Raw genomic sequence first — 27,445 nt, forward strand, 5'->3', positions numbered from 1 at the left:
TTCACGAGTGTGGAAGCCAGAGCTTTTTATTTTTAGGAAAGAGGAAAACAGGCTGCACAAACATATTAGTTTAGAATCAAAAAGCCATTTTTACTATTTTTAAATCATTTTAAACGACTATAAATTAATTCCCTGAACAGATCAGTCTTTACTCCATTAGTTACACATTGCTACAGAAATTGTTTTTATACAGAGGACATGTCTGTTTGCACCTCTGGTAAAGTTGAGTCTCTAAATAAATTATTTTCTTACTGCAGTAGCAAAATCTCACTGAAATTTTAATTTGAGTGCATTTATTTTGTAGGCAGCAAAAATGTTATTTTTACAAACAAGGGTCAGTTTTTATTATTTATTTTTTTATTATTTGTACTTTTTTCAGTTCTTGCTCAGGCTGGTACGCTCACATTATAACCCTGCAGCAAAGAGGCATCTTCAGCTTTATTTCTACATGTCAATCTGTTTTTTATGAGTGACACTTGGGGGAAACTTTTGTCACAAACATAAACAAACTCAAATATGTAGCGACTTCTCCTAACTCTGTGTGTTCGATGAGGATAAGACTGCGTGTTTCTCCAACACTCCAGGTGGGTTTGGTGTGAAACGAAGGATGAGTTTGAGAAAGAGAAACGCCTCAAGTCTGAACAGGAACCTTGTAAGGAAGCGTGACAAAGAGTTTTTAAACACAAAAATCAAAACAGAAATATCTCCGAAGACATAAAATGAACATTCAGTCCTGGTCCTCTCAGCTCATGGATCTAAATCTTATTAAAAACTCTGCAGAGAGGATTTTCTTTGTGCGTTAGCTTCTTGCTAATGAATTATGTCAAGTGCTGTCCTATCGGCAAAAGAGCACTTTCAGGAAGCTTTAAAGGGCTTTTTATTGTGCGATTTTGCTGCTGCAATAATTCTTTTGATGCTTTTAAGACTTCTTCACCAAGGTTGCCAAAAAACACGTTCAAAGTCAATCAAGAATCCCCAACATTTTCTCATCTTTAAACTCTTTTCTGGTTTCACACCGTCTCCTCCACGATGAACTCGATGGCGTGTTGCGGCGACTGACCCGTTTCCACCATGGTGATCTCACTCTCCTCCATGGTGATGGTGGGAACCGTGATAGCCTGGCCTCCCAGCACCGACGAGGGCAGGATGACCACCTGCGAGGTTCCCTCGATCCCGCTGAGCGAATCCGACGGGATCATCACCGTCTCGGTGCCTTCGTCGGTCTCCTGCAGCACGTATATGGTCTGCACGGTGCCCGACTCCAGGTCCGTGGTGGTCGCCAGCGACGACAGCGCCTTGGCCCCTTCCAGCACCTTCTGAACGTGGGCGACCTCGGCGGCCTGCACCACCTGCTCGGCCGCTTCCGGGGCCAGGTCTCCGTGTTGGCGCAGGTGCTTGTCGAGGTTGGGGCGAGAGCGAAAGGCGGCGGTGCAGTGGGGACACGGGTACGGCTTCTCGCCGCTGTGGGTGCGGGCGTGCTCGGTGAGACGGGCCGCCACGCTGAAGCTCTTGCCGCAGATCCAGCAGCAGAAAGGCCGCAGGCCCGAGTGGATCCGCTCGTGGTCCTGGAGGTGGGGCAGCTGGCGGAAACGCTTCCCACAGGTGGAGCACTGGAGGAAAGACGGAGAGGAAGACCGGTCAGTGGAAATGCAAAGAGGACAGAGAAAAAGAAAAGAAAAATTCACTTCATCAATCATCTAAATTTGGCCATAAAAGTGAACTTTTTTTTAATTTTAAAGAAAATTAGTTTGTGATGTCGAGACCAAACAAGATTAATCATTTTCTGTCTAATGTCTGGACAATATGGCTGAAAAACAAAACAATATAAGGGTTTCATATCAGTCAATATCAATAACAATTAATAAATTTTTTTGTTTTAAATATTTGAAATATTACCAAACTGGTGATGTGACCTTTCCTGTCTTATCTACAGTTTTCCCTTTCATTCCTCGCCGTTTTTTTATTTTTAAGCAGTAATGAGGCACAAACTGCAACATGTTGTTGCTAGGTAACCATAGAGACAGTAAGTTGCTAGGTAACCACAGAGTGATGGAGCTAGTTGAGGCCCCCAACCTGGTTTAGCTGACCTGAGAGGTTGATCATATTCCTACATATTTTTCATATCAAATTCCTAGAGTTTTCCATGAATCATAAATATTGTGAATTAATAATCGATGGGTGGATAGTGATGTGAAAAAAATATTTAACCTCATTTCTCCTGTTTTTTCGCTTTGTTATTATGTCACACATTAATATTTCATATAAACAAATTCTATTATCATCAAAGAGAACAAGAGTAAATACCAGAAGCAGTTTCCAATCAATAACTTCACTTATTGAAGTAAATAACCACACAAACCATTGTGGTCCTTTGTGAAAATATATTTAGTTTGTTGTTAAATCATAAATTAAAAGCTTTTAACAACTTTTTTGGTCCAATTTCAACACCAAGGTTTGATTATTGCCTGATCCATAGAATGAAGAAATCAATCAAGCAGAATCAATCTGACAACATGAAGCAGGCTAAAATCGTACCACATCATGCTCCGGTGTAAAGAAATTGAAGAACAGATAAGAAACGAAGACATCAACGACTTTTAGTCTGGAAAAAAATCACAAAACTCGTTCTAAGGGTTTGGGACTGCAGTACAGTGAGAAACATTTTCCAGAAATGGAGAAACGGTGAACAAATGTCATCCAAATGTCCCAGAAGTGTTTCAGACCATCAAAGTTACACCAAAAGCAGATAATGACGCATTTAGAAGGTCAATAAAGAACCAAGAACAACATCTGAAGGCCTGCAGGCTTCACTAGTCTCAGCTAAGATCAGAGTTTATGATTCTAACAGGAAACAGAAGAACATGGAAAAATGTTCTCCAAAACCGAAACCATGGCTGGATAAAAGAGAATATAACAGTGTGGATTCACATTTGACAAGTAACAACTTGATGATTTCTCCCAGCAATGCAAAAAATTCATTGCCAGTTGTCACAAATGCTTGTTGGCGGCCGCTGCTGACAAGCTACTAAGTTTAGGGGAAATTACTTTTTCCACATAGGGTCGAATTGGTTTGGAGAGCTTCATTAGGTAAAACCAGAATTATCATTTTCAAAACTGAGTTCATATTTTTTGGGACAAAAATCTGAACTTGTTGGAACAACAACGAAACAAAAACAGAAAAAATCTGTGAGGGTCCAAACACTAAAGTCAGACAAATAGCTAAAACTTTTAAACAAAAGGACAGAAAATGAAGTCTGGAAATACAAATGTTTTCTCATACTTTTCCAGCCTGAGTAGGAACCTGGGTTACAAAAGGTTCAAATTTAAGTTAACTAAAGTAATCCCATCAGTAATCAGCTGTCGCACCTTTCTCTGCCACACTGCGATTTCCTCCCTGCACGCTTCCACCTGAACGAACACAATGAGCCACAGCTAAACGCCTGATTAAACCTGAGGCACAACAAAAGAAAGACATTCGGCTTTGCTTATATTCCCACTGGGGACGCTCAAATTGAAACCGCAGCCTCTGACGGATTGGCACTGCAAGTATCCCTGAGACATACTTCTTCATATTCTTCTTCTCAGATTGCTCTGTTGGTTTCCATGCAAATATGTATCTGATACGTACATCTGGGATGCAAAATGCACTTCAGCCGGTTCTGTTTTGAAATATAAACACTTGACAACCTCCTTAAGTTTCAACTTAATGTTGCTCATACAGCCGAGCAACGTCAACTTCTCAAACGAAATTCACTGATGTGCTATGAAGGAGTGGATGTGATGACAGAAAAATGGAGAAAAATTATGTTGGAATGTCAATAAACGACGTTAATTTTGATGTCTTCTGTGAGTTAATTCACTTCATGGAGCAAATCTTTAACTTATTTTCATCTTTTATTTTTTGTTCAGCAACTTGAAACGATCCCGTTTAAGTTTAATAATGTGAGAAAAATTCACTTTTCTTTTTATTCAGCCAATATTTATACAGTTGATACAAAATGTTAAAATTGAAAGTTTTTTAAATTCAGCATATTTATGTTATGGAAGCAGGTTGAGCCATTTTGATCAAAGAAAACTCGGGTTTTTGGGAAAATGTTCACGTAGTCCATCGATAAGATCAACAATAAATTAACTCATTAATCAATGATTTATATCACTAATCATACAGCAAAGCCACAAAGATTAAACCATGTCCTGTAACTCTGTAAGCTTAGGTTTGGTTGGGTCTGTAGCTGATGTCCTGCTCCGTCGTCTCTGCATCAGAGAGAAGGAAAGGATCCCAGAATAGAATCAGTCACAGAGGGGAGCTGACAGGCTCTAAGTCAGCCCTGTCATAAATCACAGGTACACAGGGAGAGGAATCACCCTCAGGACACAAAACTGCATGAATGTCTGCGCTGTGGAATGGTCACAACCACCGTTTGTGTGTAATCATCCCACATAAGCAGGACGAAATCTGCTTTTAAAAGCCAAGACAAATCTGGCGTTTTATGCGAGTGCACAAGCTCCGCCACTGTTCTCACCTCGAAGGGCCTCTCATCAGTATGTGTCCTCATGTGAACGCTGAAGGTGGAATTGTAGGCAAACTCCTTGAAGCAAATGTCGCAGCGGAAGCGCGGTCGGGATTTGGACTTGGACAGCGATCCTTGGAAGTGGGCCAGCACGTGCTCCTCCAAGGTGCTGTTGGAGGTAAATCTGCGGCGGCACGGCCTCACCGGGCACTTGAGCGGCGTCTGGCCTGTGTGGGATAAACGATGGAGATCCAGGCCCTCTTGGGTCATGCAGCGGTGCCCGCAGAGGTCACACTCGATCTGTGGGAGGAATGGAGACAGAATGAGGACAAAGTATAGATGGGATGGAGACAACATCGCAGTGTGTGGTCAAACTGCGGGACAAGTACATTACCGCTCAAATGCAGCAGATAATCCTGTTGACACTCGTGGTAGGGGACATGTAAGAAGCCTTAACGTTATATTTTATTGCAGCAGCATGATCTCTTGAAACATTTGGAACAATTCAACTTCTAACATGAACACATTTAAGTGGGAGAAGTGATTAAATAACTCAAAAATACTTAATCTCAGAGGAAATTAAATGTTGTCGTTACTCATATCTTGTACTCTGGGCAAGAAGGCTCTCCAGTAGCAGTCAGTCTTGCAGTGAATCAGAAGAGGCCTCTGACTTAAGACTGTTGCTATATGATAGTCTCACGACATGACAAGTTAGCAGCTTAATAGCAGACACAATTAATAAATCATTCTAAAAAAATTGCTGTTAATAATAAATGTAACTGAAGTTGTAGCTTATACTTTTTTAAATGGATCAAAATTTCCCCAAATTTGTAACAAACAATCCATAAGTTTATGTTTCCAGAATAATAAATAAGATGCATCACAGAAATGCTATGCATTTCTATTAGATGGAAGAGGAGACTAAAAAGAGAAAAGAAAATCTTTTCTTAAATATTTATACCAGATATAATAGACAAACGGACAGAGAATAAAATCTGGGAACACAAATATTTTTCCAGATTTTTCCAATTTAAGCCAACTAAAGTAATCAGTCACCAGCACTCGCACCTTTTTCTGCCACACCCATTTTCTACTTCTATCAGAAACAATGCTCTCTGTCAAATTAAAATAATTTTTATTCCAACTTTTTTCTAATACAAATTTACCATGGATATAAATAACTGAGTTTATCTGCATATTAGAGGGCGTTACTACGCATTCTCTATTCCTTCCAGACAAAACGGGAGTAAATATACGTGAAACCCTGAAATGTTCCAACCTGTCCAGTGGAGCGTCCGCGGCCTTGTCCTCGCCCACGCCCCGTGTTCCTCTCCTCCTCGGATGAAGGACAGCGCTGCAGGTGGATGTCCAGCACCGACTGGTTGATGAACTGCGACGAGCAGTGAGGACAGGTCACCGGCTGCTTGTCTGCAACACAACGTCGTCAGGTTTTACTGTGTTCAAACATCTGGTCAGCTGATCCTCCTACAAGGATGTGGCTGTTAGCACATGCTTATAATGGATTCATAATGAATGAAACAACAAAACATGTGTTGAATCCAGATGTTGTGACTCTCTGTTGTGTCTCTGTGGACGCCGTGGCAACTGATCCACGCTAAATATTAATTAAACATTAACAATACAAATCCCAAGTATAATTAGAGATCCTTTCACATGTCCATCAGGCATTTTTTAAAAACGATCCTAAAAAGTTAGATATTAGCTTCATGGCAGGGCGACAACTAACCTGCCGTCACGTCTCTTTTCCACCTACATTAAACCAAACGCTCCTCTTCAACAGCACAACCTGAATTTTACCACCAATATGCAACACAAAGAGAAAAGGTTTGCTTCGTTCAGAGGATATTGATTTTATAACGTTTGACACCACTGGAAACTTAAGAAATTGAAAATCCATGGGGCACATAAATACATCTGTGCATGTTTGTGTCTAAAATCTTGTAGAAACTAAAAGCAGAGAAACATTTCGTACCTTCTTTGAAAACTGATGATTTGGCATTATTTTCAGCTGTGGTATAATAACTTCAATAAACATCTGCCTGCCTGCAGGAAGTCATTTGGTTTGATCAGGGATCATAATCTGTCATGTTTACGGACAGTTAATAAGTGCTAATGCCTCTCAAACATTTCTAGAGTCGATGCAAAATTTCTGCAAGTTTCAGGAGTGTAAATTTAATATTAATGTTATTGTTATGACATTTTATGTAATTTTATTTTTAGGTGAATATAGATATGTGTATCTGTTTGGTTTGCTAGCTGTTTTTGTTTGACCTTGTGTCTGAAAACAAGTTTATATCCACTTAATAAACTTCATAATTATTGTTACCTACATTTAAGGCAAAGTAATTACACTAAATAAAGAAGTTAATCAAAATTTACTTGTGTCACAACTTACTAACTTTATGTAGTTGTTAATTTTAGGTATTGTTTTTTGGTTCTGTCATGCGAGTTTTGTAACATATCCTTAATAACAGCTGTTGACAGGTTTCACTCAGATACTGAAATCCCTTAAGTGTCAAATTATAAAAACTTTGTGGTTTGTTTATGTAAGGTAGATGTGAGCCTGCTAATTCTTCTCTGGGTAATTTATTCAAAGCAGATGAGGAGGTGGAAACATGGTCAGACAAGGCTGCAGCTCAGCGGAGAAAAGGCAATAATTCACAGTGAGGACAGGATTTATACCAAACAATAACGTGTCAACAAAGTCACAATGGTTAGTTAGTGCATAAGTGGACAAAACTGGTTCCTGTCCTGACTAGATAACCTACTAATGCATTACATTATTAAGATCGTCCGGAGACTCTTCTGAACAATTGGTTTCTTGTGCTGCTTTGATGCAGCTCACTGCCTTTAATGTAGACGCTGGGTCACAGATTGTTTCACACACTCCTGTAACTCCAGGCTGACACTTACATTAGTATTCATACCCTTCATACAGGTGTCCTCAAGTGGTTACTTCTCTACTTGAAGTCAAGCCAAACCTCCTTAAATCTTAATTTTTTTTCCATTACGAAGGAGCTGGTAGTTGATACAACCAAATACCAAACGACATATAATTTAGGAAACAGAAACAATTTTTAATACTATTGAAAACTTTGCAGAAACCTTGATTTAAATTACTTAAATAAATGTTTTCAGTTTTGGGACATGGAGTCTGCACCCTCTTTAGGCCCTTTGCTTAGGATCCATAAAATCTTGACTAACATAACAAGAACTCTGTTTATGTTTCTTTCAGGACAGAAAAAAATTTGTTTTATTACCTGATTTTATGCTATTTTTATGTTTAAAAAATACACTAGTAACACAAAAGGTGATGCCTGCTAGTGTGCTTAATGTTGCAAAAAAAAAAAAAAACATAAAAATGTGGAAAATACTTTAAATAGATGTGCTTATGGCTCCCAGCAATTTTACTTTAAGCACTGGCTGAGTGACAAAGGTTTTATTTTAAGATAAAACTTTATCTTCAGTAATCAATTTGTCTACCAATATAATACTTTGCTAATCTAAACATTAAGCTTTTCTGGCAAAAGATTCTAATATACAAAAATGACAGAAAAATCCCACCACAACACATAAATAAAAATATATTGGGTTAATAATTTTTTTATTTCTTTAAAAACACTATAATAAACTAAAGAATTTCAAAACATGAGAAATTTTCAGCATTATAGAAGGTTAGAGTAAAGTAAGAAAAATCTTTCTGAACTTTTGGCTTTCTTCTATACAAAAAAAATAATTACACAACACAGACCACCAATAAGGAGACACATGAAATTACTTTTTAACAAATATGAAAACACATAAAATCTCTTTCATTATATACGTTCAAATCCACAATCAAGACGGTTAGGTTTAGTCTTTGTAGGTGATGTTTTAAACTCTATCGAAGTTCATAAACATCTAATTATAAAAGGTTTTCTTTTCCGAATTCTTGCAAAGCAGCAAACTAAGTGGCACTTTGTGAAAGTTTCTTGCATTTCTTGTTTGTCATTTTAGCATTCAGGCTCATCGATTCGTCTCTATACAGCTGGTGTCCCAGATACATTTTGGCAAAGTAAACCAAACTCTCAGTGGGTCACTCTAGAAAAGCTGGCAGAGGACTGCTGGCATTGATGGTCCCGTCGTCATGTCCAAAGGCCATCATGCCAATATCTTGCAATCTGCTAACCATCTGCGGTGTGTATCCCATTAGCGAGATGCACTCTGCTCCCTGCTGGGACCCTCTAATTAAACCTTTAATAAGGACAATCTCAGCTTAAAGCCTTGCACTGATCAATAGATCAATCTCTCCCATCATCTTTCTCAGAGGAGACCCATCCCTCTGACCTCTGCTGGACGCTGACTCCTCAAGCTTAACTAATGAGGTTGCAGCGCTAACACCCCTCTGATTAAGATGAGGTGTCAACATGTTGACCCAGTTCATTTACCTCCGCCCAGCTACGCCGTTCCTCGTGGCACACAAATCAATTCAAAGTCTGTGACCTCATGCATCAAAAGAACAATGCGCATACAGAGCGGCTGCATGAGTGGAAATAAAAAAAGATAGACCACCAACACAAGCCGACATGTTCATTTATCAAGTGCTTTGAATTAATCGATAGTAATTCAGTGTTTGCTGTACTGATAAGAACATCATCCCTGATTGATTTCCATTACGGTGAGCCATGGGCTTTCATTTGGTTTCTTGTTATGCTCGTCACATTCTGTCAATTTCTTACTCCTGCGCAGAACCGCTAATCAAAGGCGAAAAACACCAAGGTTACACAGAGGCAGACGTAAGCACAGATTGGATTTAGAAACAAAACATTCAAACTCGCTCTGCCTCCATACGCCCCGTTAAGCTCACCTTGATGTATGAGCGAGTGAAGGTCCAGTTCCTTCCTGCGTTTGAACGGCTCTCCACATTCAGGGCAAGGGAACGGGTGGCTTGTGTGAAGCAATCTACAGACAGGGTTATGATGAAACTGTCATTCATTACGGGACAGGAAAGTTACATGTCAAACAAGGCTATGATTTTAGCAACTGATTATTCTGATCATTAATCAAATAAAATACTCTGACATATTCTACACAGTTCTCATTTAGCCACTTAAACCTTTTTATGCAATATTATAACACATTTTTAAATAGGAAAATAAGCATTTTATTTCCTAAAATGCAATCACACAGTATTACTTTAGTATACGCTTGATCGTTTGTAGCAAAGGATGCATCTCCAGCTAAAAATGAAGCCCTTTCTGCTTGAGTTATCAATAAAAGGTAGAACTGATCAGTTGACTATTTCTGCAACTCCAAAAACAAGAATGTGATATGTTTTTTTTTATCATCACTTCTGTCATCACAAAATATAAATATTACAAACATATCTTAAACTTTGAAGTTTATATCTCTCAAGCTTAACAGATAGACAAATTAAGAGAGGATGGATGGAAAAAAGGAAAAACGGACGGATGAGTTGGATTTAGATAATGGGAAACTGAAAATGCCAAATATTTTCTTCTGATGCTGTAAAGTTTTCCCAACTTTACAGAGGCAGACATTTTACCTCTGGTGTAATGAAAATATGAGATTATCCTATTTAAAGACTCCAAAGGAGACATTTCCAAACTACAGATGATTTTAAATAGATGGTTTTCTGGAGAAAGTGTTTGTTTTCCGGCAGCAGAATGATCTTAAGCATACAACCAGAGCTACAATGGAATGCTGTGATAAAATGGCCCTGTCAAAGTCCAGGTCTCAATCCAATCAATATCCTGCAACAAGACTTGAAAATTAACATTCCCAGACACACTCTGTTTAATCTGAATAAGATGAAGGTATTTTGAAAAACATTTGGGTCACGAAAGCTGTTGGAGAGAGTAAAATCTCCAGCTGTAGGTGTTTCTATAAACATGGCCTGGAAAATACTTCAATCAAATCCCAGATTTTTCCTGACTGAGTGAGAACTCAGAAATGAAACCTCTGAGGTAATTAAAAGACGAAATTATCACACCTCCATATATAAAAAAAACTCTGAAGACCAACTTTCCAAATTACAGAGCTGTGAAAACCAGCTAGAGAAGTGATGGTTTGCTTTTCGCTACACTCGTGGGAGGATTACCAGCATGTGTGTACTTAGCCGTACTCCAGTTCAAATGAAGGCATTAGCTAAGTGTATAGCAGCTAAAGATAAAAGAACAGCAGTAAACTGGGAGGAGTCGCAGTTAGGACATGAAAGACTATATTTATCCATTGCATAACATTACGCCGAGTATAGCCTTAGGGGAGGAGAAAAGTGTTAGGATGTATTCACCTAATGCCGCATTAGGACTGTGAAGGACCAAAAAAAAACAAAAAACAAAAAAATGCTGCAGTTCCGGCAGTTTATCATCAGAACAAACGCAGGTGGATGTTTACGTTTTAGAAACCATATCCTGACAGAAACTGTACGCACAAATTATTCCCCATTAACTTATACAACAGTAGGTTGTATAAGTTAAGTTGAAATAAGTTGTACTAAAAGTGAAAAGCAAGGTGAGCGTTGGAAAGCAGACGGTTTCTGTCGCCTGTTAAAAAGACAATCAGAAAAAATAACAGGGAGAGCCGACGCTGAGGGAGTAACCACTTCTGACAAGGCATCTCTCCACCTTACCAGATGTTCGTTTATATGAAGCAGACGTAAAAATCATCAGAAAACCTAGGATGGCTTTGATTGTGTGACGTTTTGCCTTTTAATCAAGCATTCAAGTGATTTGAAATAAATGAAAATCAACACTGAAAATGTAAAATTTCTACTTTGCCTTTCACAAGATAGAGAATACAGCAGTATAGCGCATTTAGCAGAACAACTAATTAAGGGCATACTGAAACTGTAAACAACATTAACAAATAATATATGAATTCATTAAAAAGGTGCTCTGAAAACTATTCATACTTTCTTTTTATTACATTAGAATCGCGAATGTACTTCATGTTTAAGGACAGCCTGGTCTCAAGTCCTGTTTCTAAGTTAAATTTCAAAATATGAGCTGCAGACCCGTGTTAATGTGTCTCGCCCCCAACAGAAACCACTGCTATTAACGTTCTAATTAATAACCATTAAGGGAGCTGTCCTTGAATAACATTTTTTTAAAGGGGTAACCATAAAAAAATATTAAACAGGAAACCAAATGAACCATCTGTCATTTGGTGTTGATTTGTTTCAGCTAATCAGATCAATGGAGTACAGCCAGTTTGAAAAAAAATCAGTCCTGCCAAAATCATTTCAGAGACGATTTAAAAAAAATTAAAAATAAAAAAACAGTTTTTTATGGCGAACAGCCTTTAATGTCTTTCAAATATAACTGAGGCAACCTCTTTGCTGAAAGTGTGCATGAATGAAAATGAAACACAGAATTTGGTCTGATTTCATAAAAAGGAGTAAGTTATTTATTTAAAAGGCGTACAGTATTGGGTAAACAGAATCGAGTCCAGATCAATTTTTGATGATTTTACAGACTTGTATATCGGTGTAAAACGGGTTTTTGCTGACTTTTGAAATGATTGTCAATTTTTTATGTTTTCTGGCTTTTCGCATATTTATATTTAGTAATTTAAGAGCCAAGGTACATGTTTTATTTCACTGCATTTATATCAACAAGAGAAAATTGAGTGCAAATGTAAGTCATCGTTTCTTTTCTTCCAAATTTGTATTACAAACACACACTGTAGTGTTGATATTCTCGCCGCTCGTCAGCGAAGTAGGATATGACCAGGCTGGTCCATCTTCCTGTTATCATTATCATCTTAATTTACTAGGCCTCCAGCTGCCAATCACAGGCTCTGGCTCAAAGGAGCCCAGACATCTGCATGTCTGCTGCACAGCTTAAAGGTCTAGCACAGCATTCGGACACAGCTCAGTTCTCACAGTTCCTGTTGAGAGGAGGCAAGGTTATCTAAATCCTGTCCTGGCTCTATATTTGAAATGTAAACAGAGTTCAGAAAATGATTGAATACCCACAACCACATGACATTGTGTAGTCGGCAGCAGACATACAGTCCAAATAACACAATAATAATAACAACAACAGGAGAAGAGGGTTATTACCTGTGGTCGTTAAGCTGTTCTTCAGTGCTGAAGTGTGAGGGACAGTTTGGACAAGCAAAGAGAGCAGAGCCGTCACTGTCAACGCTACACGCCTGCGATGACAGACATAATAGTCCAGATCAATAAAAAAGCTATTTCCCAACATGTTATCATTGTAAAAAATAGATTTAGTGGCACTCCTATTAGAAAGCTCATGCATCTGTGGAATACCCCTTCAACCTTTATACATGTTTAGATGTTACAACAAACTTTTATGCATTTTATGTGACAGACCAAAAACAAGTTTCATAGAAAACTGGAAGGAAAAGGACATGTGGTTTTCTATCTTTTTTATAGCTAAACACTTAAAAAGGGAGACTGAATTTCTTTTCTCTGACACCCTAAAATATAATCTGCTACAAATAACTGTCTTCACAAGTCACATAATTAGTAAACAGAGTTTATCTGTCTGTAAATAAATCTTACAGTCCAGAGGCTTATGGTAACTCTGGAGGAACTGCAGAGATTCACAGCTCAGTTCAGAGAATTTATTGACAGAACAAATGTGGCAAAAAAAAAAAAAAAACCCTGCAGGAGCCATTCCCACAGTGAAACAGGATGGTGGCAGCACTATGCTGTGGGGAGTCTGTTCTCCAGCAAGAGAGTGAAACTGGAAGACGTGAAACAGGAACTCCAAGCATACAGCCAGAACTGTCATATAATAGTTTAATTGTGAGAAGAAAGTCCTGCCCTAAATCCAATCGAAAATCAGAAACGAAATTTGCAAACTGATCTTCATAGAGTCCCCTCCATTTAATTTGAAGAATATTTTGGGTCTCTACATGTGTAAAGGAGTTAGACACAGATCGAACTGTAGGAGAAATGTGATTCTACAAAGAACTGACTCAGTGACTTGAACACAGATGTAAGCCACATTTTCCAGACATTTGTTTGTGAAAGAAAAATAATTTTAAAAAAAGGGTTCAGATTTCATTGATCTCCATAATTATTTGCTATGATGGATCATTAGGACGATCCAAAAGAAAAAAAATTACAAGAATAAAGTCAAAATAATATTAGAATAAAGTTGTACAACAAGTATAACATTATGAGGATGAAGTCAAACAACTTAATAATAACAGAAGAATAAAGTGAATATTTTGAGAATAAAGTCATAATATTTAGACTATAGTCATAATGTTAAGAGTTTATTCTAGGATTATATTTTTTCATTTTCTTAGCACAGCTTTAATACTCCATAATAATTTGTCATTTTCTGGTTTAATCACATAAAATCTTATCTAAACACATTTTGGTTTGTGGTGACAAAATTTACAAAAACTCTTGAGTCTAAATTACTTTTGCAGAGCCCTATAATGTAAGCTTCACATTTCAGAATCGGTGTTTTGAGGAGAAAAAGGTAAAAGCATTTACTGGTTTGCGTCCTCTCTTGCGTGCCGGCTCCGTTGACGAGTGAATGAGGTGATGTCTTTTCAGGGTGGTTGCCTGCGAGAAGCTTTTCCCACAAACGTCGCAGCAGAAGGGCTTGTTGCCTGTGTGGTTCATGCTGTGGCGCAGCAGGCTCTGGGAATTGGTGAATGACTTTGTGCACACCTTCACAACAACAATGAGGATTAGTCAGATATACACGATTATAGGAGTTTTAATTACTTGCTGGGAAACAAAGACACGTGTATAGTAGGCTGCAATAATGAAAAGGCTCTCTTGACAAATTACAAATGATGTTTTTGACTATAAAACAACTCAGAATGTGATGCTTTTTTTTTTTTCTTTTTTTTTTGCAATGATGAAATCCTTTCATCCTCATCATAAAAGCCTTCACAACTCGTGAGGAATTCTTTTTTTTTCTGTTATAAAATCTGTAGTTTATCCACGGATGCCCACACCTGGCAGACTGCATACATGTACGCTTAATCAAAATCTAATTTTTAAAACATTTCCTGTTGTTCAAAGACCCAGGGGGACCTGTCAGATTTAATGAGGCCTGAAGTTCAAACTGTGTCATCCGCAACACTTAGAAGTATTACATCATCTCATCAAAGTCAGCCGCGCGACCTAAATGATCTTTACATCAAAGCAAATCATCCCTCAGGTTCAGGGAAAGGGACACTTTGATTAGGCTTTCTGACTGGCACCTTGCATGTGAAGAGCTTCTCGCCGGTGTGGCTGTAGACGTGGGTGCGGAGGAAGACGCGCCTGGTGAAGGTTTTGCCGCAGTAGGGGCACACGTGGGGCAGCGGCGTTCTGGCCCAGTCTTGCAGCAGCTTGGCAGGTGGAGGCTGGTTTGTGTTGTTCGTGTCGCCTGCACCGCTGCCCTCCAAGTCGTCTTTAGAGGTTTTGGTTCCTGATCATATAAGACATGATGTGTTGAGCAGGATGACATAATGTTTTTCATTATGGTGCCAGGCAAAGTATTTGTAGACTAGTAAAAAAATTGGGATGTGCCATTAAAAAATGTCAATGTATTTTATTGGGATTTTATGAGACGTGCCAACAAAGCTGTCAAGATTAAAGGAATATTGTGGTTTTCAAATTAAAACCAAGAAGTGCACTGGCATTCAGACCGTCTCTGATAGCTGTAAATTAAATCCAGACAAGGCAAGCAACAGCCAAACGTCTCGGTCATTAGCTGAACAAACCACGCAGAGACTGATGCCCCAAAACACTTGCAGTTTTCATTGTGGCGAATGATGATTCCACAAAGTACTGCCTCAGGTGAAGGAGACTTGAATGCAAATGCATTGCACACAAAACATGTTTTAAAATAATCTATCATTTGTAGCGGTGCACCGATTGCAGTTTTTTGGCCGATTAACCATCTTTAAAAAGCCTGACTGGCTGATGCTAATTTATTTTGTCTGAAATGTCGCTAAATATAACAATAACGTCGCTGAGTTGGCAACAGTGATGTGACTATTGTTAACTGCAAACGTGCAGACATGCCCTGGTCTTCACATATAAGTGAAGATCGGCTTCACATCCAAGTATCAATCGATCACTGATCTCACAAAAAGATTGGTGCCAATTAAGGAAATTGGCATCGACAAATTGTCTAAATTGGCACCCCTTATCATTTTCTATTAACTTAGAAAGCTGCATTAAAACGTATCAAATAAAAGTAAAAAGGTATGAGTACATTTGCCAAACTGCAATGATTTCCACTGACCTTGTAGTGAACTGGCACTTAGGATCCTGAATGAAGGCCGGCCCCTCTTCGGAACGGGAGACCCTGATTCCCCAGCAGAGGGGGACAGTAGTCTCTTTGAGCTCTGTGCACCGTCCTCACTGCTGATAGGAGCTGATTCGTCGCTTACTTCGACCTCATGAGTCTCCTCGCTCTCTGAGGTGAAGCGATGCTTCAGCCGGTGGTACAGGAACTGAGTTGTGTTCATGAAGTCGTCTCCGCAGTGGGGACAGGTGTGCAGCGGCTCGCTGAGGCTGTGCTTCTCCTTACGATGTTTCGCCAGGCCTTTATCGTCTCCAAAGCTCTCCCCACAGTGGGTGCAGAAGAACAACTCGGGCTGTGAAAATGTGTGTGTCACAGTGCTGGAAGAAGAAACGCCATCCTGCGCACTGCCCCCGTTGTTTAGGGCGTAAACCTCCGGTGTGACTTCAGGGACTACCGCCACCGTCTCCTCGCCCTTCTGCTTGTGCTGCTTGCGGTGATAGAGGAAGAGCGTGGTGTTCAGGAAACTTTCTCCGCACACGGAGCAGCGGTGCAGAGCCTCCTCGAAGCCGTGCTGGGTCTTACGATGGGACACCAGCTCAGACACCAGACCAAAACACGAGCCGCAATCAACACACAGCAACACTGGCTCCGGCTTCGGCTTCTTGGTTATCCCTCTCCTCCTTGGAGACGAATCGTCTGAAGCAGAAACCTCAGCAACAAGACCTTCTGGGGTCTGAGACGAGGACGTCTCTGGAGCTTGTGTCTCACTTCCATCCTCAGTGTTCTCCTCTGGTTCTGGTTGGATGGTGTTGCCGCTTTCTCTCTGTGGGGTAGAAGAATCGTCTTGACCAGCTGCTGCGGCCTGGCTCTCAGAGGCCTCCAGCTCACCGTTGGGGTCCAGTGCTGATTTGCACCCAGCTTGTTCACACGTCCCTTCTTTACGATGCTGCTGCCACTCTTCGAGGCTCTTGAAAAGTTTATCGCAATCCCCACACTGGTAAAGGATTCGGGGCTGGTCTGTTTGCCTTTCGCCATCTGAAACGTCCTCCAGTTCTTTCTTGATACTCTGCACAGAGGGAAGAAGCGACTGGGCTTCGACCTGAGGAATGGCGCTCTCTGAGGCGTCACCCTGTGAGCCATCTCCCTGTTGGTCCACCAATGCCCTGGAGATATTTATTACATGTTGCTGTGAAAAAGAGAACAGACATTTTTTAAATGTTTCACACAACCTTCATTTCTTTTATTTTATTTAGCCTTTTTTCTGTTAATTAAATCCATCCTGCAGTGTTCATCTTTACATCGCATTTCTCTTAAAGGACGCTTCCTTTAACAGATTAGGATAGGTTTATGGGCTATATAAAACATGTTCATTACATATTTTGCACAAAATCATTCTTATATAATGAGATTTCAGTGTGATTAGATCTGTCTATTTTGAGCTCTTTTCAGAATGATCTGGTTTAGGGTGTCTTGGTACTTTAAATCAAAACAAACTGATACTGACCACGCCCCCAACTCAACGTTTTCATATATGAAAATGGTTGAAAACATATCCGCAATTATACAACCGTACATTCTTGAAAAGCAGAAGTAGAGCCTCCTGTACAACCAACACAAATGCAGGAAGTGGTTTCTGGATGGTAAGTAAAAAAACTAATCTTCTTTTTTAGCAGCCATTGTATAGTGCATGAAGGGTAAAACCAGCTGACCAAACATGCTGGAGTTCAGCTTGCATTGCTAGGTAACTGGGCAGTGCCACTCAAATGTGCTTTAACAACCGAGAGGTTTTTGAAACAGCTTATTTTCCAGACACCGAAAAACGGCTCTTGGACTGTTTTTAGAGGCACTTAAAACCCAAACGGATGTAAAAATGTGAATTTTGCACAATAGGTTCCCTTTACGTCTGTGAGAAATGACCATTCATTGTTGGGGAATGTATTTACAACCAAGGTTTCTCTGAGAGGTTCAGGTAGCCCACATACAGCCTCACTGTGTGAGACAACACTCAGAAGAGCCATTGATGTTGAAGAGGTCACTCCATAGGGTTTCATCCACTTGGATAACAACAGAAAGAACATCGAGGTCAAATATGAAGAAATTCTGGAGCTGCTTCAATCAGTCCAGTTCAACAAGAGTCACAGACTAATGATATGTGGTCTGTAGTGATATTCAGATGTATGAGCCATAATGGGCACCTTAAGATGTCGTCAGGTCATTTCAAAAAGCCTCCTGATTGTAATCACATCTTAAAATGAATGTGCATTTTACTCCTAAAGGACTACTGACTCCTAATAAACAGGAAGTGAGTCACATGTTGTACCCTCTATTGATGACTTGTACTCAACACTTCCACAATACACTAGCAACAATGATAGTATTTCTTTAAAACATGACTGGTTAAAGCCTTCTGAAAACATTTAATGCTTAGAAACCTTTTGGGGCATAAATTCAGCTAAGATGTGGTGCTGTTGTTGCCTGGGAAACTCTTCAAGTAAAGTGAATACAACTGCAGTTGGAGTCCCTAATTACTGCAAAGCAGGTAATTAAACAGGAAGCAGAGCGAAAAAAAAATGCAAAAGCAAATGTAAATTGAGAACCGCCTGCTGCGCCACTAGACAGCAACAATATCGTCAAACCTTGAGCCTCGCTATTGTTAAGTGCATATCACCAGTTCTCAAAATAAAAAATTATAAAAAAATATATTTTAAAGTGGGGAAAAAAACACTTTTAGTTGTACTTATTTTTCCCATTTTTTCACATAATAACTGAAATTTATTGGTATTTTATGTGACAAATCAAAGTAGTGCATAATTGCAAAGAACAGGCAAAGTAAAATTTGAGGGGGTTTTGTTTTTAAGTTAAAGTAACAGGAAGTGTAGCATGTGTTTGCATTTCATTTTACTGCCATTACAAATCCAATTTTCCGCCTTGAATCGCCAAATTTACACACTGAAAGAAATTCTTAACTACCCAGATATTATGACTGTAGATGAGGGCAGGAACATAAATCGATCTGTAAATTAGGAGCTTCACTCAGATTTCTTTTTTCCAATCACATAAGTAAAAAGTAAATTAATATAAACTGAGAATAAAATGAAAAGATAAAGGAAGAGCTGGGGGAAGTTTAATTTTGAAAAAATTCAAATTAAAAGCTAATTCTGACTTTCTGCAGAGAGATCTGCACAGCATTCACCGCTGACGCTCTGCACGTTAACAACCAGATTTTAAATTAACGTCACATTAAAGCGACGGAAATTACAACAGCTAATGCAGAGTGTAGACACGCAATAAACCTACTTATGGCGAATCATGTGCCAGGAAGCCATAAGCTACGAAGGGTTTATAGCGTTTCTCCAGCTGCTTCATCCAGGAGAAGGCCAACGAATGATCCGTCAGGAGAAAGAGCAGCACTGACTGGAGCATTTCTCATGCCCCTCTTCCTGCTGGCGACTCAGGACGCAATCTGTCTGTCACAAGTGTCACAGTGTTTTATAGACGCATGTTTAAGACTGTAAAGGATGGAAGTCCGGGCACAAGCTCAGACAGCCATGCCCTGAAGCTAAATGAGGGCCAGAGACTGCTTTTAACCCCGAGGGCTTTTTGAAGCTGTCAGGGGAAAGGCAAAAATAATAAAGTGCCACATTTGTCCCAACACTCGGCTCAATCTGTCCAGGTTTAGCACAAAAAAAAAGAAACCTTATTTTAGAACAATGAAATGTTGCTCTGACTGAATAAACTCCACAACAGGGTTGTGTAAATGGAGCACAACAGAAAATAAAAACATAAACACATCATGCAAAACAAAATCTGTATGAGTCTCAATTGTAAATGTGGTCAAATTTTGGATTAACATATTAAAAAACAAGAGGATGTAGAATAAATCCAGAAACAGTGACACAGATAGTAGACTCGCCCACTGAAGAACTGGATCATCCCAGATTTCTAAAGCAGCAGACTGTTCATTATAACTGAATCATGGGGAACATTCTGGTGATTCATCTGAACTCGGCGGATATCATGTAAATGTGCCACTCTGGACCTCAATCTGGCCTCCATCTTTGATTATGTTCTCCTCTTCTGCCCCTGGAGCAGCCTTTTTCATCTACAGTAAAGTCAATAGAAGCTAAATAATGAAGTAGTACTTACGCATACTTATGCTTTGAGAAGCTGCCCTGTTATTTTTACATTAAACTCTTGCACACCAATTTCTACCAACAACATGTATGTCTTATAGTTTCCTTTTATGAACTTTATAATCACTCCTCCTCCAGTGTTATACACAGCTTTGTCTCATTAGTGACTCGTTACTTTAGTAAACAATGTGCTAATGAGTAATTCTATTGTTATGTTGGTGAGAAAGCAAAACCAAGTAATTTTAATTAAAATTATACGCATACATTAATAAAAAAGCTTAGTGTGACCTTGGTTGAAAAGCAGAATTGTGCTCTTTTAATGTCTACGCAGCCCTTTGAGGGAAACCAGATGCTGCTGTTTGAATGGGAGTGGATGGAACTTGTGGGTGTTTGACACAAAAAAAGCATAAATAAACTAATAAATACATATTTGTGCATTTTAGGCATTCCAGCAGACAAGAAAAGCAATAATATTAAGTTACTACTGTTGAGTGGCAAAGGGTAATTGAAAAGTTTTTAAATAATGGGTCAAAAGGTCTCATCACTGCAGCTTGCCCCTAATGAAGAGGATAAAGAACATATAAACCTTACTGAGCTTCCAGGTAATTTCTTATTAGCAGTGTTTGTTTATTTAGTTACCTATATGAAATGTTAAATTTATGCTATTGTGTAGCTTTTTTTCCAAACGTTTGTTGCCTTTTTGGGCAATAGTTATGTTGTATTTTATAAACTAGGCTAATTATTTTTGAGATATGCTTTTCCTCATAAAGCAGATTCAGGATATAACACATATAAGATATATGTATATTTATTATTGCTCTACTTCAGAAGAAGAAGAAGGTTAAAGTTGCAGAGCCTTCCATAGTCCTACACTTTTCCTTCATTTGCCAAAATACCAATTCTGTTTTCTGGAAAATATTCCAGGCACAACTCATCACACTAATTCAGGTTATGGTGTTTTAATACTACAATTAACTAGCTACTCGCAACGTCTCTGCAAGCTCGCTCCCTTAGCAGATAACCCGACTAGTTAACTAACAATGGCTTGCTATGGATGTGTTTCTGAAGAAGGATAATATTGTGTACATTAACAACGCTTGCTGCAAAGTTCCCACAAATTTCTAATTTGACAAAAACTTTTCCAAGCTGAGATCAGAAGTCGCAGAAAATGCACATTTAAATATACTGTATATATACGTATATATATATTTACCTAATATGATTTTTACTTCTTGTATGTTTTATCGGTTGTAGTTTTTTGTAGTAAGCTCATTAAACTGGTGACACATTGTGTTGTGAAATATCAAAGTGTTAAGATGTTTGCTTTGTGTTTGAAACCCTAAACGGCAAATCCCAGTTTTACGACCTACAGCCAAAGCGCTCTCACTATGGATGTGATGCCATTCCCCCCTCCAAGCTCAAAACACAATGCTGCAGTTGACTTAATATCCAACTGTGGTTTTTTTTCACATTTCAGTTTAGCAACTTCTACTTTTATCAGTAAAAATACATCAAAATTGCACCACAAAGATAAAAAAATATCTCATATACAATTCTAAATCTCATATTTCCCCATTACTCCCAATCCACAAAGTCCTGCTGGTTAATCTGAGGTCAAAATTATAACATCAAAGTACATCTAAATCAGATAATAATGTGAGGTGACCCTTTAAAATGAGCCAGTAAATAACCACAAGCATCTCAATGTTAAGTGCTTAAGTGATTCCTCCAAGGTCACCATTAGTATGATGGGTAGCAGGAAACTGTATTTCATGACTACAGATTCACTTGTCAGCTCGATGTCAGTCTCTAAATACGATTCAGAGGTCTTACGGGATCATTTCATGACAAACAGCTAAAACACATATTTTATTGCTTGTGTTTTTAAGTTAAAACCCACATGAATAGCAACACATTGAAATCAAAGTAACCTGGCGCTGCATGTTCCAGTGCTTACCTGTGTCTGCAGCACTGGGTCGTCAGCAGGGGCAGCTCCAGATGAGCTGGACTGATCTTCTTCAGCGGTGCATGTCAACTGGTGCTGAAGGACTTCTTCTAGAGTATTAAACTCCTGGTAGCAGGGGAAGCACATGTACACCGATGTAGTCTCCATGACTGCTGGGGGAAACACATCATAAACATTTCATAAGAGATGCAGAAATACAAAACTGGCTTAGATGGAAGATTAAAAAAAAAAGCTGCAACAGTTCACAAAACTAATCCATGCTTTGAATATTTGAGAAAGATCTCTACGTGAAGCTTATACAAATTCTCCCAGCAATGCATCTTAAGTTCGGTTGTGAACATTGCCCTCTCCTGATAAAAAGAAGTGTGTGCAACTTTGAGGAAGCCTGGGAGCAAGAGCCAAGATTTCCTGAAGTTGCCAAGATGACTCATCGCGCAGTGAGCCTGAGCTGATTGTTATTTTCACCATGCAGGTCGCTGCTCAAGTGGAGACCTCACACACTTCCTCCCTCTCTCTCTTGGTCTGTCTGTTTCATTTCATGGTCTGAGCCGAAATTTGTCCTAAACATCAATTAGAAACGTATTGTAATTGGTCTCAGTGGAGGTGCAGTCAGACTCATGCTGCTGCTGAGAGGGGCAACAATCAAAACACAATCTCTGCAGCGTTTCCTATCCAATCAAACCTCACGGTGCATAAAATATGGGTAAAAAAAAAAAGCTTCAGATCGGAAAGGCTCTTGAATTTACTAACATTAATATAGAAATATGAAGACACAGGAGATATTTGGTGATTATTATTTTGTTGGAAAGTCTGATGAAAGATCTTTAAATAATTCAGCAAGAGTTTATCTTTTTGGACAGTAAAATCTGCTCCAGATTTTTCTCCAAATGCAAAAGCCCATCTTTGAAAATAAGTGTTGAGGTTTAAACATTTGCTATGGTTTTAACAGTGAGATGTATGTGAAAATAACTGGTGACTACTACATTTGCTGCATTGAATTCATTTCAAATCTTTCAAATATGAGAAATGAGTAAAATTGGCATTTTAACAGTCAAAGTGTGCTGAAAATTCCTAAGAATAAACATCTGCAAACGTTGCATTTTATCACTATGACTTAAGCTCCATGGTTTGTTACTTTTACAAATCGAACTGGAAAGCATGTAAGAAAAAAAAACTAAGAGTGATTATTTTAGAGTGTCATTTTTATTAGGGTGATTGCTTGTGGAAGAACAATTATGGGTCAGATGTTTCTGATTTTAAAGGTTCTTATGCACTTTCTTAGACAGGTCAAAAAGGAAATATAATTCTGTTTATCACTGCATTTTAGATTTTAAATAAAGTTTGTTCGAATAGAAACAAACCTTGTTGTGTTTTTACACACTTATCAAAGAGATTAGTAATGGAAATCCAATAACTGTTGCTTGACTGGCTCTGAATAGTAGCTCAGAAAATGAAGAATGTAATTTATTTTTTTCTCTAGTCATTAAATGCATTAAACAACAACAAAAAAAATCCTTTCCAGTCTGGAAACACATCAACCGAAAGCATTTTGTTTGATACATTTTGTTTTCGGTTTAGTACTAATTAGATGCATGTTCAGTTTCTATTGGATTCAAAGCTGCATATTAAGCGACTTTTTCCATTTTTTATTTCATGGACTATGTTTATCATTTTAAATTAAGTTAAAGTTATAATCCCTGCAAACAAAATCAGAACTCGTCGGTCACACCTGTAAGAAAAAGTCGATATTTAAAAGAGATCAGTTCGTAATGTCGTTGGTCTTTTAGTGGCAAGATATTGGAAAAAGAAAGCAACAAACAACATTAAAAGCAAAAACAAAAACAGAAATTCACATTCAATAGCAGCATATTTAACCCAGTTCGGCCTGTATGTAAAGTGCCAATTAACAGCAAATATAATATTTAGGAAAAAACAGCTGAAGCTCATACCAATTATTTGGAAGCCAATTTGGTTCAGTTACATTTCACATCCAATTAAATCCAATCATATTGTTAGATACATTTCCAATTACACACAGTCACATCTGATCCTGTACTAGTGCAAGTTAATGTTTATGTTCATTGAGATCCTCATTAGCATCAGCAGCATGCTGCATCTGCTATTCTTCCTGGGGTCAGTTTACAATCTACTGTGTGCACTCCAAGCCTCCTAAGTCTAAATAGAGTAATAAATACATAAGTTTAAAAATATATTGAACATTTTAAAATAAAATGTACAAAAATAAAAAAGTAAATTCTTTATTAAAGACTTAATTTTTTTATTTATGCTTCATTCAGGATCTATTTTCAAATGCATATTACTCTTCTCCACTGATTTGCTATTGACCTTTAAATCTGCATGTCATTTTCCACCATTAAAGCCCCTTACAGGTGAAATTCCCCTCAGAAGATTTTAGTGCATCTCCCTTTGGTAACACCATATTTGCCTTAACCTTTGCACCTTGCACTGCATGTTATTACAGAAGCTCTATGTGATCAAGGGGAAGACTGCAAACTTGACACCTGTCTTGAAAAAACTCCATCCTTTTAAAAATGAGGGTAAGCCACAAAATCTCATTGCTCAAAAAAAGATTAATCAATGAATATGTAAGCAGAAAGTTGGGTGGAAGGAAGACATTTGGTAGAAATTAGGGCTGTAGTTAAAATCATTTTAGCAATCAAGTATTTTATTTATTATTCTGACAATTAATTGAGTCACTGGATTAAAAAAATGGAATCTTACCCTGTTCTAACATTTTTATTCCCTACTGTTATTTGTTTCAAATGTTTAAACTTCATCATACTCCTTTTCAGACTCACAGCCACCGAACAAGTGTTGTATGTATTTGAGTACTTATATTTGGTAATAAAGAATTTTATTTACACTTAGAAATATGAAAGTTTCACTTTTATTATTTGTTGGTGAAATGTCTGTCTGAAATAAATTATCATTTATTTTCAAGAATGTTTATTTATAAAAGTGTTTTTTCTGTCTGAATGCATTTTTGTAATTATTTGTATTATTTTTTCCATTTTAGTTTTTAAAATACCAGAATTTGCACGTTACATTTATATTTTTGTGTTTATGGTGACATCGTTTCAAAATATTAAATCAGATGTTATGATCAATTATCCAATGCTTTAGTAGCATTTTTTACAAAACAGTTTTACTTCAGTAACTTCTTGGATGGCTACTTTTTATTTTCCTTGAGTAAAAATGTGTTCATATGTAGTGCTATTCTTACTTGAGTACAATTTTGGGGCACTCTACCCACCTCTGGTTGAATGTAATATTCAGTTTCTGAGAATTTCAAGCGTTAATTGACTAATATTGAAATAAAATCACTGTGTGTTATGTATCTGTACAATACGAGTTTCCTTTTTGAAATTAATGACTGAAACAAGTTAAACTTCCCAATAATACACTAATTTATTGAGTGCAACAAAACATGTTTTATTGTGAAAATTTACATTTATTGTATTTATTTGAAGTCGTTTTATCTGCTTATATTTTATAATAGTTCCTATAGCTACTACCTATACTTTACGAAGCATCTTTATTTATTCTTGTTGATACTCTACTATAAAAAAATAACAGTGTACCGTGGTGAAGGTTAACAGTAACATGTAACTGATTCAAAAGTAACAGGTTAGCAATGAAGAGGCCACAAAACAGGTGTATTATGAATACTATTTGTTGCAGTTGGGAGTCTTTATGCAGCTTTAAGGTATAAATAAGATGTGAACTGTACCTTAATGGACTCATTGTGGTATCAATCCTAAGCTAGGGGATTTGTCACATTAGTGTGAAGGATGACCTAATGGTAGCCAACACTGTGTTTACTGCTTAGCTAGTGTCAGCTGCCGACTGATAAGAGGGCAAAACTGTCAAACAATAAAATATTGATTACACTCTATAAGCATAAATGATTTCTAAACGCTAGCATAATGTCAAGCCCTCATGTTTCCGTGTTCCTGGGCGACCGATCAGCAGCGACAGCCAGCTAATATGACCGTTCAAATGTAGGCTAAACGGGGCTAGCAGCCGTTAAAGACGGTGGCTTTATCTATGAGCAGAGCAGCACTGCTAACATGGCCATCTTTTCTGTAACATGGCTAACGTGTCCCCGGCGTGGCAGGCAGCTTCTGCCGCCAGCTTTAGCCTTCTTTACGAGCCACGAAGCCACATTAGCCGGAGTCGGTGCCCCGTTTAACAACTTGTACTAGTGCTGCTTACTTTCTGATACCGAGGAGAAGAAGAAGAAAAGACTCAAGAAGGAGGGCGGGATGTGCTTCTTCGGTGGTATAATGGCGGCGTCAGACTAAAAGTTAACATTAGCTGTCTCCCCCCGTTGAAATCCTCCATATGCAGTCACCACAGGTAAATGTAGCAATGCGATATTTTTTTACGAAAAACAACGACAGCAGCTTAAAATAAGTAAAAATAATATAACAAAACTCACCGCAGACATACGTTAGTCGTCGAGGAGGAAATAGAACAACTTCAGCTTTTTCTCCTTCTTGATAGGCTCAACCTGATTGGCGGAATGCGTCTCTTTGTCCACCAATACGATTCCACTTTACAAACTGCAAGGATTTTGTAGTCCAAAAGCCCGCCACCATCAACGACAATGCTGTAGTAGTAGATTCATTCAAAGATATTTAATAAAAAATTTTTTTAGAAAATTTGCTGTTTTTATATTTAAAATACTTGCAGACGTTCTTTATGATCCACAGGACTAATCTTTCATTTATATATCCAGAAAAATGTTCACATAGCAACACAAAATATGCTTGACAATAAAAAAAATCATTCAAACCCCATTATTTTGTTTGGCTACCTATCTCAATACCTGGATTTACATCTGGGCTTGTAAATACTCCTGAGTTTCTGGGTCTGGTTTGAAGTAAGAAAATATTACATCCACCTATTAGTAAATCCAGCCATTTATTCATCTGCAGGTTCTGCATTTACAGTCTGACCTCACATTGTCTGCGATGTTGACCTTAGAAAATTGAGCCTCTAACACTCAATTTGCCACTATGCCTGATACATTCATTCTAAAACCTGTACTGAAAGTGGCTGGATTACTAATCTTTTTATCATTCTTAGTCTTATCTATTTCAAAGTGCCTTTTGTGATAAGGGCCCTGCATGTCCATCCATCCAACCATTTTCTTACACCCTTGTCCCTAGTGGGGTCAGGAGGTGCTGGTGCCTATCTCCAGCTAACGTTCCGGGCAAGAGGCGGGGTCACCCTGGACAGGTGGCCAGTCTGTCGTAGAGACAGACAGGACAAACAACCATGCACACACACACTCACGCCTAGGGAAAATTTTAGAGAGAGGGCCCTGCATGTGTATCTACAAGACCCTCATGGTAAATCTGTGGTCCAAAAAAATCTTAATTAGCACAATAAGATCAACCAGAATAGCAGGTACACTTAAAACAGCCAAAAAGGCAGTGTAGTGGAAAAAAAAAAGTTAAATTCATAATGCATCCAGGTAAAAATGTTTCAACAAAGATGAACAAAATGACTCAAAAGTTTTAAAAAAATTAAATAAAAAATAAATAATGAAAG

General features: G+C 38.3%; 1 protein-coding gene across 3 annotated transcripts; it reads right to left on the reverse strand.

The window, feature by feature from the left end:
• Nucleotides 1–26,435, reverse strand: znf574 (zinc finger protein 574). Of its 3 annotated transcripts, none has more exons than XM_032559110.1 (10): nucleotides 26,328–26,435; nucleotides 21,857–22,014; nucleotides 15,764–16,952; nucleotides 14,733–14,941; nucleotides 14,011–14,190; nucleotides 12,598–12,689; nucleotides 9,379–9,473; nucleotides 5,791–5,939; nucleotides 4,524–4,811; nucleotides 1–1,610 (listed from the first exon to the last, which is right to left on the reverse strand). In XM_032559110.1, the coding sequence occupies exons 2-10, from the start codon at nucleotides 22,010–22,012 to the stop codon at nucleotides 1,011–1,013; spliced, it is 2,958 nt and encodes a 985-aa protein (XP_032415001.1). In that variant the 5' UTR covers nucleotides 22,013–22,014; nucleotides 26,328–26,435; the 3' UTR covers nucleotides 1–1,010. The 3 variants fall into 3 exon arrangements, with proteins under 3 accessions (XP_032415001.1, XP_032415002.1, XP_032415003.1); XM_032559111.1 differs by having other exon boundaries at nucleotides 21,857–22,017; nucleotides 26,328–26,389; XM_032559112.1 differs by having other exon boundaries at nucleotides 26,339–26,388.
• Between the last annotated feature and the right edge of the window lie 1,010 nt (nucleotides 26,436–27,445).

The sequence above is a fragment of the Xiphophorus hellerii genome, chromosome 3 (genome assembly GCF_003331165.1).
Source record: "Xiphophorus hellerii strain 12219 chromosome 3, Xiphophorus_hellerii-4.1, whole genome shotgun sequence".
NCBI classification, from domain to species: domain Eukaryota; kingdom Metazoa; phylum Chordata; class Actinopteri; order Cyprinodontiformes; family Poeciliidae; genus Xiphophorus; species Xiphophorus hellerii.

What these genes read in the sequence shown, in the direction of transcription:
- znf574 (XM_032559110.1), bottom strand. Translation starts at nt 22,012, where the DNA reads ATGGAGACTACATCGGTGTACATGTGCTTCCCCTGCTACCAGGAGTTT. An exon ending in AGAAGCTCTTCACATGCAAG is followed by an intron (nt 14,191 to 14,732) that starts GTGCCAGTCAGA and finishes GTTGTTGTGAAG; the next exon opens with GTGTGCACAAAGTCATTCAC. An exon ending in GCGGACGCTCCACTGGACAG is followed by an intron (nt 4,812 to 5,790) that starts GTTGGAACATTT and finishes TTCCTCCCACAG; the next exon opens with ATCGAGTGTGACCTCTGCGG.